The 15984-nt window shown below is 49.6% G+C and overlaps 1 protein-coding gene across 2 annotated transcripts in view; it reads right to left on the bottom strand.

Annotated features, from left to right (window-relative positions):
- The window catches only part of HERC2 (HECT and RLD domain containing E3 ubiquitin protein ligase 2), a 124085-nt gene extending 108151 nt beyond the window's left edge, over positions 1-15934 (bottom strand). For both annotated transcript variants that reach the window (XM_066239227.1, XM_066239228.1), the window contains exons 1-3: positions 15676-15934; positions 15085-15194; positions 181-295 (exon numbers count right to left, since the gene is read on the bottom strand). In XM_066239227.1, coding sequence (XP_066095324.1) covers positions 181-295; positions 15085-15156 — 187 coding nt within the window. In that variant the 5' untranslated portion in view covers positions 15157-15194; positions 15676-15934. The remainder of the gene's footprint in view (positions 1-180; positions 296-15084; positions 15195-15675) is intronic.
- Between the last annotated feature and the right edge of the window lie 50 nt (positions 15935-15984).

Below are 15984 nucleotides of genomic sequence, written 5' to 3' on the forward strand. Positions count from 1 at the left end.
CTCGTACACCCGGAACAACAGAGCCCAGGCAGCCTGCAGTATTAACTGTATGTCATCTAGACAGCCATCGCCAAAGATGTGCTCAGACACACCTGCTTCTACAGCGAACTCCAAAATTTCTATCAAGTGTAATTTATAAAGGTCTTTACAAAATGGAAAATACTGGTGAAAGGCCCTTACCTTTTCTAGGAGGAAGCTCTCCGCTCTGGGCTGGCTCTGCCCCGGTGTATACAATTTCTCCATCTTTCACCATGTCATTCCACAGGCCACAGAGCCCGTCCCTGGTGAACGCGAGCTGGCGAGGACAAAGGAGACTCACTGAGGGCCACACTCACCACGCGGCTCTTCAACATGACAGGTAAGTAAAATCACACCTCTTCTTTACCTGATCATTCACCATTTCATAAAAATCATCCCACGAGCAACAGTCACGTGGGAAAGGCAAGCCCTGGCCAGGCAGCTCCACTGGTGAGAGCATCACCCCAGTACACCTAAGGTCACAGGTTCGATCCCCAGTCAGGGCACACACAAGAATCAACCAATGAATGCATAAACAAGTGGGACATCAAACCACTGTTTCTTTTTCTCTCTCTCACAAAAATCAATAGATGAATTTTTAAAATTAAAAAAAGGCACAGTACAGCCTGACCAGGCGGTGACGCAGTGGACAGTGTTGGACTGGGATGCGGAGGACCCAGGTTCGAGACCCCAAGGTTGCCAGCTTGAGCACAAGCTCATCTGGTTTGAGCAGGGCTCACCAGCTTGGACCCAAGGTCGCTGGCTCAAGCAAGGGGTTACTCAGTCTGCTGTAGCCCCTCCCCCCACTGTCAAGGCACATATGAGAAATCAACCAATAAACAACTAAGGAACCGCAACAAAGAATTGATGTTTCTCATCTCTCTCCCTTCCTGTGTGTCTGTCCCTATCTGGCCCTCTCTCTGACTCTATTTCTCCCACAAGGAAAAGAAAAAGGCACAGTACATAATCGTGTATGTACTATGCTAATTTTTATGTAAGGTACAACAAAAAAAGGCACACAAAGCCTGAGCTGTGGAAAGATAAATCGAAACAAGTAACAGTGATGACCTCTGGGGACACAGGCAGGGGATCACGAGTGGAAGGCAGCGGAGAAGAAGAAAAGTAAGACTCTGAACTCACCTTGTGTCTTTACTTCTAAAACATAAATGATTTGGGCCCTGGCCGGTTGGCTCAGCGGTAGAGCGTCGGCCTAGCGTGCGGAGGACCCGGGTTCGATTCCTGGCCAGGGCACACAGGAGAAGCGCCCATTTGCTTCTCCACCCCTCCGCCGCGCTTTCCTCTCTGTCTCTCTCTTCCCCTCCCGCAGCCAAGGCTCCATTGGAGCAGAGATGGCCCAGGCGCTGGGGATGGCTCTGTGGCCTCTGCCTCAGGCGCTAGAGTGGCTCTGGTCGCAATATGGCGACGCCCAGGATGGGCAGAGCATCGCCCCCTGGTGGGCAGAGCGTCGCCCCTGGTGGGCGTGCCGGGTGGATCCCGGTCGGGCGCATGCGGGAGTCTGTCTGACTGTCTCTCCCTGTTTCCAGCTTCAGAAAAATGAAAAAATGAAAAAATAAATAAATAAATAAATAAAACATAAATGATTTGCATCTTCAAAAGCTAAAATTAGGCCCTGGCCAGTTAGCTCAGCAGTAGCATGTTGGCCCAGCATGTGGAAGTCCCGGGTTCGATTCCCGGCCAGGGCACACAGGAGAAGTGCCCATCTGCTTCTCCACCCCTCCTCCTCTCCTTCCTCTCTGTCTCTCTCTTCCCCTCCCGTAGCCGAGGCTCCATTGGAGCAAAGATGGCCCAGGCGCTGAGGATGGCTCTGTGGCCTCTGCCTCAGGCGCTAGGATGGCTCTGGTCGCAACAGAGCAAAGCCCCAAATGGGCAGAGCATCGCCCCCTGGTGGGCATGCCGGGTGGATCTTCGTCGGGTACATGCAGGAGTCTGTCTTTGCCTCCCCATACTCTCACTAAAAAAAACCCTAAACTTAAATTGTAAAAAAAGCAAAACCTATGACTGGTAACAAACAAATTACCTATTTATTTAAAGAAAAGTGTTCCAATGGCCTCTTAAACTATACATCTTTAGTCAGATATACTCCAAGGGGAAAATAAAGATCTTAAAATTTACACATTGGACTTAGATTGATAATCACAATATTGACACTAAAGATATTTATTTCCTGTCTACTGTAAGATGAAACAATGCTAATATAATAAAACCTACATTTATGATAAAATATGTTCATGTTACTAGAAACTAAGGTTTTAAGAGTAAAAAGGAAAAAAAATCAAGGATATTTTTAAGGACAATTTGAACTGACAATCTCAATATGGACTTCTATGTAGATGTATCTGCCCGCTGTCTGTGAAGGAACTAAAATCAATGGCACTCCAGCAGCAGTGAGCTCCCCAGCGCCCAGATACTGGATTCTAAGTACCATTCCCTCTAAGCAAAACCACCGCTCTTGGAAAACAGGCTGATCCAAGGGCCCAGGCTGATAAAGGGAACTGGAAACATCTTATATTTGCACCAGAAAAGTAGCTCAAAGCCTGATGACTCTACTGGCCAAACTGAGAACAATTTTAAGAATCAAAATACAAGCCCTGGCCGGTTGGCTCAGTGGTAGAGTGTCGGCCTGGTGTGCAGAAGTCCCGGGTTCAATTCCCGGCCAGGGAACACAGGAGAGGCGCCCATCTGCTTCTCCACCCCTCCCCCTCTTCTTCCTCTCTGTCTCTCTCTTCCCCTCCCGCAGCCAAGGCTCCATTGGAGCAAAGATGGCCCGGGCGCTGGGGATGGCTCCTTGGCCTCTGCCCCAGGTGCTAGAGTGGCTCTGGTCCCAGCAGAGCGACGCCCCGGAGGGGCAGAGCATCGCCCCCTGGTGGGCAGAGCGTCGCCCCTGGTGGGCGTGCCGGGTGGATCCCGGCGCATGCGGGAGTCTGTCTGTCTCTCCCCGTTTCCAGCTTCAGAAAAATACACACACACAAAAAGGAATCAAAATACATAACACTATAGTGTACTGCAAATGTAAATAAAAACACCTAAGTCCATAGTGACATTAAACACACACAAAACAAAAACGCTCTCTCACCTGTCAGTATTTGAGTCAGAACAGATTTCCAAGAGCAAGTAGCCAGCGAGGGCGAGGGTGAGGCAACGGCCGCAGAGCAGCATCTGGGCCGAAGAGGGCAGGTGCCCAAGCCTCTGTGCAGACACACAAGACGCTTCACACTGAGAGACACGGCTGCCCATCTTTTATTTGTGTTCTTTACTTTTATTGATTGATTTTAGAGAGAGGAAGGGGGAGAGAGAAACGATTTGTTGTTCCACTCATTGATGCATTCACGGATTGAGTCCTGTCTGTGCCCTGACTGGGGATCAAACCTGCGGCCCTGGCGTCTCGGGACGAGGCTCCAACCAGGGCTCGGGTGCCCATCTTGTAGTGGAGGGCCAGAGCCTCGTCTGTGTTTAGTCCTGTCCTCGTGCCAGCACACAGCGCCCTCATGAAGCACTAGCTGTTTCCAGCCTCAGCGTCTGTAAGCAGAGCGAGGACTGGGGGGCGCTCTGTGTGCTGAGGGCGCACACAACACCTCTGGACTTGGAGACACGTCCCCCCACCCTGTACAGCTCCCGCTCACCTACCTGGACAAGTCATTTTTTTTAGCATCTCACTTTCACCCAGAGAACTTGCGGTAGGCAACAAAGTCTAAGTAGGCCCTGAAGATGCTCACGTCCTAGTGCACATGTGCCCTGTGTCATCCCCCGAGTGCGGGTGGGAAGTGTGGACACAACGAAACATCCCCTTGTGACCTTGATGGCTACAGTCAAGGAACTTGCATAGTCATGTAAGGTCCCACATAAACTGGTTTCAAGTTACTGCAAAGGGAGGTTGTCCTGGAGACCATGCCTACTCAGGAAAAGCCCTTAGGGCAAGGCCATCTGGGAGACACTCTCTGCAGCCATGGATGGCCCCGGGCTCCAGCAGAGAGGGGTGGTCTCTAGGAGCCCATGACTCAGTCCCACAGCCACCACAAACTGAATTCTGCCAACGAGGACCCCAGGGGGACCGGGTGAGGGCATGGCCCGGCCACACCAGGGGGACAGCAGCAGCAGAGGCCCAGCGCAGCCACGGCCAGACTCCCGACCCACACACATGGCCCGGCCACACCAGGGGACAGCAGCAGCAGAGGCCCAGCGCAGCCACGGCCAGACTCCCGACCCACACGCACTGGGAGAGAGGACACAGGAGGGGTTCCAAGCTGCTACATATGTGCTCAGCCACTTGTCATACAGCAAGATGACACCAACCCGGCACCCAACTCAGTTTTCACAGAAGCCCCAGCTCTGCTCACACCTCTGACCAGGTAGCTGCCGTGAACATACTCTGACCAGAACACGTGACTCCTGGCCAACACCTGCAGGTGACTAAAATAAAGGTATGTGGCTTTTTCTCTATCCTTCAGAAAAATTCTACTAGGCACCTACTGAACACAGAGTAACACAGCAACTCTGAAACACTTTCAGAACAAAGCGAGGAGGAGACGGGGAGGCCGGGCAGAGGCACACGGCACGGCTGTCTGGAGACACACAGGCACCGCAGGAGCGCAGGTCTGGGCCCGAGACAGGAGGGCAGCCCAGGGCGGCTGGGGCTCCTGCCCAACAGGCAGGTGGACCCTGCGCTCCTGTGAGTACCAGCTCGTTGGGACCAAGAGCCCATCACCTCAGAGCTCTGAGACAGGGTGGAGCCAGCGTCCCCACAGGGAGGGGCGGTGTGTAAACACACCACGTGCTGTGACTGTGAGTGGCACCTTAAAGGGCCACACACAGCAGAAAGAAGTGGAAGCGCCCACCCGCCCAGGAAGGAGCCCAGCGTGGGACAGGTCAGCCCCTGACAGCCTGCAAGGAGCTGGCACAGCCAGTGCTAACTTGGTAATCCTCTCCGGAGGAGCGTGCCTGTTACCCAGAGCCTCACACAATCACAGCAAGTCTTCATATATATCTGGAATTCAAATCTAATAATGGATAAGACAAGGCCATACAACTGAAAAAATGAAATCAATAGAAGACAACAGAAACAGATCACGAGTGAACCCAGAAAAGAAAAATGCAGACAAGTTTTGTCCTAAACAGGAGAGCCCCAGCCATGGACTAGAGCGCTAACACTCCCTGGCAGACGGCAGACGGGCACAGGGCGGGCAGAGAGCAGGACAGCCAGCACGGGAAGCCCACGGCACAGAGAGCAGGACAGCCAGCACGGGAAGCCCACGGCACAGAGAGCAGGACAGCCAGCACGGGAAGCCCACGGCACAGAGAGCAGGACAGCCAGCACGGGAAGCCCACGGCACAGAGAGCAGGACAGCCAGCACGGGAAGCCCACAGCACAGAGCGGGCAGAGAGCAGGACAGCCAGCACAGGAAGCCACGGCACAGCTTGTTACTACGGGGTCAGCAAACTGTGGCCTGGCCATGGGCCAAATCTGACCCACCACCTGGTTTTATATGACCCACACACAAGCTAAGAATGCTTTTACACTTTCCAATGGTTTAAAAGTAATCGAGATGGAAAATGTGGTGTGGCACCTGAAAATTATGATAAGCAGACTTCAGCACCCATCAAGTCTTACTGGATCCCAGCCACATTCGCTTGTTGACATATCATCTGTGGCTGTTCTCGCAGGCCACCAGCAAGGGCGAGTGCTGTCACAGAGAGCACGTGGCCCGCAGGAGTATTTACTACCTGGCCCTTTGCAGAAGCAGCCTGCTGAGTCTGTGTCACGGCACTGGCCCCCTCCACCACGTGGCAGACAGCCACCGTGCAGCAAGCAGTCACTGGGCCCGGGAGGCTCCCCACAAGGTTTGCAAGGAGAAGCCACAAAACCGTCCAAGGAAAAAAGCAAAAAGGCAAGAATTAAAATACCCAGCTCCCTTATCTCTCCTGGCCAACTGGTGACTGCTCACCCCACAGAGCCAGCTGCTGCTGTGCCCCACCTTCCCGGCTCTGCATCAGCTCTAGGGCAGGCAACCGGAAAGGCACACCTGTGCCCCCGCTGTGTGACGTGACACGAAGACTGAAAATGGAGGGCGGCCCACAGGCACGCTGGGGCCCATCCTGGGGGAGGGGTGATGCTGGCCAGGACCCTGGAGGCTGTGCAGGTTTGACACGTTCAAGCCACTGAAAGATGAGACTGGAAATTCCAAGAGAAAAGTGGAGACTATAAAACAGTACCCAACGTGGCAGTTTATCAAACTGCTGAAACACTGTAGATGACAGTTAAAATAGATGCATCCTACTAAACATAATTGTACCTCAATAAAATTCATTTAAACACCACCAAGGAATTCTAGACCAGAACAATATCTAAAACTTAGAAACATCAGAAATGAGCTTAAAGCAGATTAGTAAAGCCTCTGCTTCCACCTACGAGGGATTAACTTCTTTAGGAATTACCTCTGCTCATCACCTAGAAAACCAGACAGAATACACCCAACAGCTCTTCTCGAGCACGGGACAACAGAGCCCAGAACCGAGCTCCCGGAGGAGGCAACCCGGGAGGAAGGCCCACGGCGGCCTGAGCTCCTGGCTGGAAGCAGCCGCCAGGCTGCAGCCCAGGGACAGGGACCAAAGAGAGCCCGGAGGTCATGACTGCTGAGTGAGGAGACAGATCAGCTATAAGTAGGTCAAAATAACAAGAGTGCAGGAGAGCAGAGATCTGAGAGGTGATCTCTGGGCACAGGCAGAGGGGACCCCGAGTTTCTGGCTGATGTGGGTGTGGGATGAGAAGCTGACCAGGCAGGGACCAGACCAGAAGCACTGGACAGGAGCGGGCAGAATCTCCGTGATTCACACTCCACCCCCCAGAACAGAAAGGCTTCCCAACATTCACCCCCAGGAGGACATGGCCTTCCTGGGCAGGTGAATTAGCCCAGGACTAAGGGCTGTGCTAGATCGGCCCCAACAAACCTAATGGTCAAGCTCTGAAAGGTCAGACTGATCCCAGGTAATGGCCAGGCCTGCTAGACAAAACAAGGCTCTTCAAAGAAATAAAACAAAACCCAGCACAGAAGACTGTGATAGATATAATGTCCACCCAGCATTCAGGAAAAAGTGACCAGGCATGCAAACATGCCCAGGACCACAGCAATCAATCAGCTGAAATGATAGCATCCATCAATAGAACCAAACCCCACAGTGACCAAGATGACGGGACTGGCAGCTCTGCTGCAGACACGCTCTGTGTGCTCACAGACGTAAGAGAACATGAAAAGAGTGACAAGTGAACGAAAGATATAAAAGGGGCCCGAATGGCCTCTTTAGAGATGAAAAACACATCTCAAGTGACAACTTCAATGCAGAGGATTAACATTACATGCTGCAGCACAATCATATTATAATCTACCCTATCTGAGCATGCAGTTACTATGTGCTAGGCTCTCTCCCTTTTAAAACTCATTTACCCTAGATTTTACCCATAACTATAGGTCTAATGCCCACCATCAGACTTCACATCAATCTACAGTCAGTCCATCATCTAAAGAGCTTTATCTGCTCAATTTCTCAGCACAGGCTCGTGGAAGAGCACCTCCCCAGTCCGCACTCGTTGGTAAACTGATAAAATCAGGGGCTCCCATTTTCTTGTCTTGGGTACCTGAAATATGTTAACTCAATTTCTTCTACATAAAGCTTTGTTGTCAAACTCTGATAGGAAACTCACTTTCTTTCCCTTAAAACTATCAACTATCAGTCTTTTCCAAGAATCAAAGCTAAAAGTCAGCTCTTCAAAACGAAGGCTGACAAAATGTATAAACTGCTGAGAGTTGATCCAAAAATATAAGGCTATAAGCAAAACATGAATACGAATCATTATGAATTTAAGTGGCCTGCAATTACAAAATCCTTTTATTTCTCCATTGTACCTATCAACTATAAAACCTAGGACCAGATTTTACCAATATGTTCATGTTGACTTTTTTTTATGGTAACTGTATATACACTTAACAACTTAACAAACTTAAGTTTAATTTTAAAAGCTAATGTTTATGCTTAAGCATTTTAAACTGATGAGTAGAAGAGACAAATAAACAGCCTGAGTTTAATTATGGGTATACTTAACAACTGTGAGGGGGCCACAAGGGTATTATTCTGCCGAGTAAGCAAAGCCAGCCTCAAAAGGTCACGTATGGCCTGACCAGGCGGTGGCGCAGTGGGTAAAGCATCAGACTGGGCTGCGGAAGACCCAGGTTCGAGACCCCGAGGTTGCCAGCTTGAGCGCGGGCTCATCTGGTTTGAGCAAAAAGCTCACCAGCTTGGACCCAAGGTCGCTGGCTCAAGCAAGGGGTTACTCGGTCTGCTGAAGGCCCGCGGTCAAGGTACATATGAGAAAGCAATCAATGAACAACTAAGGTGTCGCAATGTGCAACGAAAAACTAATGATTGATGCTTCTCATCTCTCCATTCCTGTCTGTCTGTCCCTGTCTCTCTCTCTCCTTGTCTCTGTAAAAGGAAAAAAAAAATTAAAAAAAAAAAAGGTCACGTACATATATGATATTCTCCAAATGACAAAATGTGAGATGGAGAACAGACGAGGGACGACTAGGGTGAGAGATGGTGGGGGAAGGAGGGTGTAACAGGAGGGAGGCCTCTGTGCTGAAGACCCGGCACTGGAACTTCCCTGTGGTGGTGGCCACACTAATGAGACCGCACAGAACCACGTACACAATGGACACTGTCCACTGGCAAGTGAGATGTAGGCACTGGGGGAGTCTGGCAGACCAGCATGCAGTGACCTCTCTACTCTCTATGCAAGAACCACGTACACAATGGACACTGTCCACTGGCAAGTGAGATGTAGGCACTGGGGGAGTCTGGCAGACCAGCATGCAGTGACCTCTCTACTTTCTATGCAAGAACCACGTACACAATAGACACTGTCCATTGGCAAGTGAGATGTAGGCACTGGGGGAGTCTGGCAGACCAGCATGCAGTGACCTCTCTACTTTCTATGCAAGAACCACGTACACAATAGACACTGTCCACTGGCAAGTGAGATGTAGGCACTGGGGGAGTCTGGCAGACCAGCATGCAGTGACCTCTCTACTTTCTATGCAAGAACCACGTACACAATAGACACTGTCCACTGGCAAGTGAGATGTAGGCACTGGGGGAGTCTGGCAGACCAGCATGCAGTGACCTCTCTACTTTCTATGCAAGAACCACGTACACAATAGACACTGTCCACTGGCAAGTGAGATGTAGGCACTGGGGGAGTCTGGCAGACCAGCATGCAGTGACCTCTCTACTCTCTATGCAAGAACCACGTACACAATGGACACTGTCCACTGGCAAGTGAGATGTAGGCACTGGGGGAGTCTGGCAGACCAGCATGCAGTGACCTCTCTACTTTCTATGCAAGAACCACGTACACAATAGACACTGTCCATTGGCAAGTGAGATGTAGGCACTGGGGGAGTCTGGCAGACCAGCATGCAGTGACCTCTCTACTTTCTATGCAAGAACCACGTACACAATAGACACTGTCCACTGGCAAGTGAGATGTAGGCACTGGGGGAGTCTGGCAGACCAGCATGCAGTGACCTCTCTACTTTCTATGCAAGAACCACGTACACAATAGACACTGTCCATTGGCAAGTGAGATGTAGGCACTGGGGGAGTCTGGCATACCAGCATGCAGTGACCTCTCTACTTTCTATGCAAGAACCACGTACACAATAGACACTGTCCACTGGCAAGTGAGATGTAGGCACTGGGGGAGTCTGGCAGACCAGCATGCAGTGACCTCTCTACTCTCTATGCAAGAACCACGTACACAATGGACACTGTCCACTGGCAAGTGAGATGTAGGCACTGGGGGAGTCTGGCAGACCAGCATGCAGTGACCTCTCTACTTTCTATGCAAGAACCACGTACACAATAGACACTGTCCATTGGCAAGTGAGATGTAGGCACTGGGGGAGTCTGGCAGACCAGCATGCAGTGACCTCTCTACTTTCTATGCAAGAACCACGTACACAATAGACACTGTCCATTGGCAAGTGAGATGTAGGCACTGGGGGAGTCTGGCAGACCAGCATGCAGTGACCTCTCTACTTTCTATGCAAGAACCACGTACACAATAGACACTGTCCACTGGCAAGTGAGATGTAGGCACTGGGGGAGTCTGGCAGACCAGCATGCAGTGACCTCTCTACTTTCTATGCAAGAACCACGTACACAATAGACACTGTCCACTGGCAAGTGAGATGTAGGCACTGGGGGAGTCTGGCAGACCAGCATGCAGTGACCTCTCTACTTTCTATGCAAGAACCACGTACACAATAGACACTGTCCACTGGCAAGTGAGATGTAGGCACTGGGGGAGTCTGGCAGACCAGCATGCAGTGACCTCTCTACTCTCTATGCAAGAACCACGTACACAATGGACACTGTCCACTGGCAAGTGAGATGTAGGCACTGGGGGAGTCTGGCAGACCAGCATGCAGTGACCTCTCTACTTTCTATGCAAGAACCACGTACACAATAGACACTGTCCATTGGCAAGTGAGATGTAGGCACTGGGGGAGTCTGGCAGACCAGCATGCAGTGACCTCTCTACTCTCTATGCAAGAACCACGTACACAATAGACACTGTCCACTGGCAAGTGAGATGTAGGCACTGGGGGAGTCTGGCAGACCAGCATGCAGTGACCTCTCTACTCTCTATGCAAGAACCACGTACACAATAGACACTGTCCACTGGCAAGTGAGATGTAGGCACTGGGGGAGTCTGGCAGACCAGCATGCAGTGACCTCTCTACTTTCTATGCAAGAACCACGTACACAATAGACACTGTCCACTGGCAAGTGAGATGTAGGCACTGGGGGAGTCTGGCAGACCAGCATGCAGTGACCTCTCTACTTTCTATGCAAGAACCACGTACACAATGGACACTGTCCACTGGCAAGTGAGATGTAGGCACTGGGGGAGTCTGGCAGACCAGCATGCAGTGACCTCTCTACTTTCTATGCAAGAACCACGTACACAATAGACACTGTCCATTGGCAAGTGAGATGTAGGCACTGGGGGAGTCTGGCAGACCAGCATGCAGTGACCTCTCTACTTTCTATGCAAGAACCACGTACACAATAGACACTGTCCACTGGCAAGTGAGATGTAGGCACTGGGGGAGTCTGGCAGACCAGCATGCAGTGACCTCTCTACTTTCTATGCAAGAACCACGTACACAATAGACACTGTCCACTGGCAAGTGAGATGTAGGCACTGGGGGAGTCTGGCAGACCAGCATGCAGTGACCTCTCTACTTTCTATGCAACTTCCTGTGAGTCTATTATTATTATTACTTCAAAATAAAGTTTTTAAAAATTGCTTCATACATATCTAATTTCATGCTCCACTTCAAAGAACCCAAAAATAGAAACTGTAGGAAATTCATCTGAGTACAGCTTATGCAAGAAAGAACAGGAGAAGACCATCCTTGTGTCCGTAGCCTTACTTCAAGACAAGTAAATAGATATTCATGTAAGTTTTAAGAATAAAAAGCTTTTAAGGCATCGTGTATTATTTTTTGTAGATTCTTTGCTTAACTGACTTTTGGGTTCACTGAAAAGCCTGCTAACTGGATCAGACAGGGCTCTTGCTACAAACATAAAGAGTAATGGCGGCCCTGAGGGATAGAGCATCAACCTGCCATATGGACGTCCTGGGTTTGATTTCTAGTCAGGGCACACAGGAGAAGAGACCATCTGCTTCTCTCCTCTCCCCCTTCTCTCTCTGTTCCCCTCCCAAAGCCAGTGGCTCTATTGGTTCGAGCATGGCCCTGGGCACTGAGGAAAGTTCCTTTGGAATGCAACAGCCTCAGGTGCTAATAATGGCTTGTTACTCCAAGCATCAGCCCTAGATGGGGTTGCCAGGTGGATCCTGGTCAGGTCACATGTAAGAGTCTGCCTCACTATCTCCCCTCCAGTCACCTAAAAGACAAGGAGTAACGGCAATAAATGTAGCTGACTCCTATCAGCTGTTTTATTGCCTCTTCAGGAGTTGTAAAGTAAAATGTGACTCAAGGGACCCCACACAACAATCAGAAAATAGTGTTGAGAGAATTAAAGGTGTGTATGTAAAAACTAGATATATGCCTGCTGTAGAACGGGCGCCCCCTTAGAGGCCAATGCTGGCAAGGTCCAAGGCCTGACATGTCTAAACAGCCACGATTAAGAAAGTCTACAGTCAATATCTTAATAATACACACATGTTAAAAGCTTTCACGGTCTCCATAAACTTTTCCTTTCCAAAGTCACTAAAACCTTCAAAGCGGAAATAGCTGTAGAAAATTGATTTGCTAAATCCTGTGTCTAAGAAACCTGTTTCTACCCCACACATTGGTCATTCACTAACCAGGTGTGAATTCTGCTCCCAGTTCAAAGCTTTAGCAATGGGACACTTCCCACTGCAGGTGAGAGAGACATCCCAACAAGACAGGTAGGTCCTATAATACATTGTTCCTCGGGGCCACTATCCAAAACCTAGGCTTCTTCCCTGACCCGAGAAGGAGTGTGGCTACACTTCCAAATAATATTCAAAACACGCCTGACCCGTGGTGGCGCAGTGGATAAAGCGCTGACCTGGAATGCTGAGGTTGCTGGTTCAAAACCCTGGGCTTGCCTGGTCAAGGCACATATGGGAGTTGATGCTTCCTGCTCCTCCCCCTGTTCTCTCTCTCTCTCTCTCCCTCTCTCTCTCTCTCCCCTCTCTAATAAAAATAAATAAAATCTAAAAAAAAAAAAATCAGCTGAGGAGGGCCACGCACTGTGTATTATACTGAATAAATCAAAAGTAAAATGGTCAGCATTCTGAAGGTCTTAGTGATATTTGTTTTTTGGTATATCTGTCTGACTCATTGTAGGCACTCAACTCAGCATGAAACTAGTTTTGACGCTAGAACCCCTACTTAGCAGGTGTTCCGTTATGATTTCTAAGAAGAAACACTTTATTAGTTTTCATTAGTTCATTCAAGTTTTCTACTTCAAAAGAGGTTCCCCAAAATACATAAACACTAACATAAAAACAATTCTTAATATCAGTTTGCCTGAATCTCAAGATTTCACAATAAGAAATTATTTCTCTCACTTCCCCCACCCTGCTTAAAAAGAAACAAGACAAAGGAAAACAGACAGGAACTGCTAATTAAAAGACAATATCCAAAAGAGGCTCTACTCCGCCCATTCTTGACCCAATTTGTTGTGCTTTTTGGATCTAACATCACACCGCTAACAGCAATGGCATCAGTCACAGCACAGCACTAAACACTAGGTTCTCTGCTCTATCAAGGACTCAACACTTGAATAAAATAAAGCCCCCAGCCCAACAGCCCAGTTGGTTAGTGTCGTCCCGATACGCCAAGATCGCAGGTTCGATCCCCCGTCCGCACATGTACTGAGTCAAGCAATGAATGCATAGATAAATGGAACAACAAATCGATGTCTCTCTCAAATCAATAAATATAAATTTAAAAAGAATGATGAGCAGAAATCCTTTCTACGAGTTATCTGTGACACTTGATAAACTATCATGAGCATACATAAGATTATATGTAAAAAAGGTAGATTCCTTTAGAAATACTTAAAATGTTTAACTTCAGGGAAGAGGAAAAAAAAACACTTAGACCACAAAATACTTCAGATATTTCTTTTTGCTGGTAATGTGGAGTTACCAAAGTAGTTTTTCCCAACTATTGGCAAACAAAAATAACTTGGGGTAAAGATCGGTCTGTAAATATTACTGCTATTTTTTATTTAAGAATTACTGGACAAGCGAGCAATTACCTTATTAAGTCAAAACCTTAGCGAGTAGAAGGCCAACATCAGTCTCCACATGTTCTTTTTTTGTTAAATTTTAGGGTGACATAGTTTAATAACATTATATGGGTTTCGCCCGACTAGGCGGTGGCACAGTGGATAGAGCATCGGACTGGGATGCAGAGGACCCAGGTTCGAGACCCCGAGGTCACTAGCTTGAGTGCAGGCTCATCTGGTTTGAGCAAAAGCTCACCAGCTTGACCCAAGGTCGCTGGCTCGAGAAAGGGGTTACTCCGTCTGCTGAAGGCCCGAGGTCAAGGCACATATGAGAAAGCAATCAATGAACAACTCAAGTGTTGCAATGAAAAACTAATGATTGATGCTTTTCTCTCCGTTCCTATCCGTCTGTCCCTGACTCTCTCTCTGTCTCTGTTAAAAGAAAAACAAAAAACAAAAAAACAAAAAACATTATATGGGTTTCAAGTGCACAATTCCACAACACATTATTTGCATATTTTTCACTGTGTGCTGTCTCCACGTTTTTTGTAAAAAAATCTGAGCACTCCTCTAAATAAGACCAGTCACAGACACAAAACAAACAACTCCAACTAAACTCTCCTCTCTCCAGAAACACAAGCACAGGATCCCCCAAATGAGTTCTCTTTAGAACTTATGCCATTCTTTTTCCCATGTCATTAACTAAACGTCTTTGAAACTGTCACTGTACAGTTACCAGAGATAGTTGAAAACGACACCGACCTTTTACACATCAGAAGAAATTCTGCATAACAAGATCTCAAGTGTTTTGCACTTACAAATAACTGTAATTAAAGTGTAACCACACAATCTATATTTAAAAAAAAACACAAAAACCCACAGCAATAAAAGGCCCTGCCTGGCAGGGTGCTCAGTGGATTAAGAACTTCCCAAGGGATATGCAAAGGTTGCAGGTTCAATTTCCAGTCAGGGCACATACAAGAATCAACCAATGAATGCACAGATAAAAGGAAGAACAAATCGATGTTTCTCTCCTCCCCTTCCTCCTCCCCCCCCTCCCTCAAATCATTCAATCACCAAGTAAAATTTTAAGAGCAGCAATATAAACTAACACTATAAACGTTACCCTTTAAGCCGTGGGTAGTAAACCTAACACGACCCGATTCGCGTCCTACCCTCAAGAGACCCTTCACCAGAAATCTAAACATGGAGGCAGAAACACAGCAAGAACGGGGCATGCTCCAAGCAACACAGACCCACCTGGATGTCCGTTTTCAACCATTTGGAGTCCAGTCGGGCCTGGGCCACCAAACAGAAAGAATCGGAGGGCATCTTCCCCTCCTCCAGCGAGCTGCGCCCAGGTGGCAGACCTGCAATGCAAACCAGAGGGGTTGTCAGACGCCAGCTTTGGAGAATCCTGACAAAGACCCTCCCGCAGGGGTTTAATGCGGCAAAAAGAAAAAGAGAGACAGAGAGAGAGAGAGAGAGAGAGAGAGAGAGAGACTGAGAACAGACAAGCCGGAGAAGAGTTGCGGGAGGGAAGAGGGAGAGAGGAGGCGAGAGATGCTTCCTTACAGCCCAGGTGAGAGCCACAGGCGGGACCCGCCTGGCTCCCGGCTGACGCCGGCGAGACCTTCAGGGTAATGGGAGGGTCACAGGGGGACCGAACCACCACGTCACCCCGTCCCCTTCCCTCCATCCATCCCGAGAGGCAAACACACCAGCAGACGACGAGAGGCCCGCACTCTCCAAACCAGGGACAGCGGCCCCCGCGCGCAACGAGGGGTGCGCGAACCCTCCGCCCAAATTCAACACATCTGCAGGAAAACCCGAAACAATAATCGCAGAGACCTGGAAAGACAGCCCGGGACACGCGCCGAGGACGGTCACCGCGCAGGCCCAGGTCCGACGCCGCGCCCACGCCCGCCGCGCCCCGGCCCGGCCCAGCCCCGGGCGGGCCCCAGCCAGCGCTGCCTCCGCCGCCGAACGCCCTCGCCGCTCCCGGGAGACCAACTCAAAGCGAAGAGGCCCGGCCGCTCGACTCCTGCGGCGTGCGGACAGAGCCTCCGAGCCGCCGAAGGCTCCGCCCGCGGCCGCGTTCCCGGACCCTCTCGCGGACGGTAGGGCGGGCCCACGCGGGAACTACCGTCCCCCTCCGCT

Source organism: Saccopteryx bilineata, chromosome 7, assembly GCF_036850765.1.
Source record: "Saccopteryx bilineata isolate mSacBil1 chromosome 7, mSacBil1_pri_phased_curated, whole genome shotgun sequence".
In the NCBI taxonomy this organism is placed as follows: Eukaryota; Metazoa; Chordata; class Mammalia; order Chiroptera; family Emballonuridae; genus Saccopteryx; species Saccopteryx bilineata.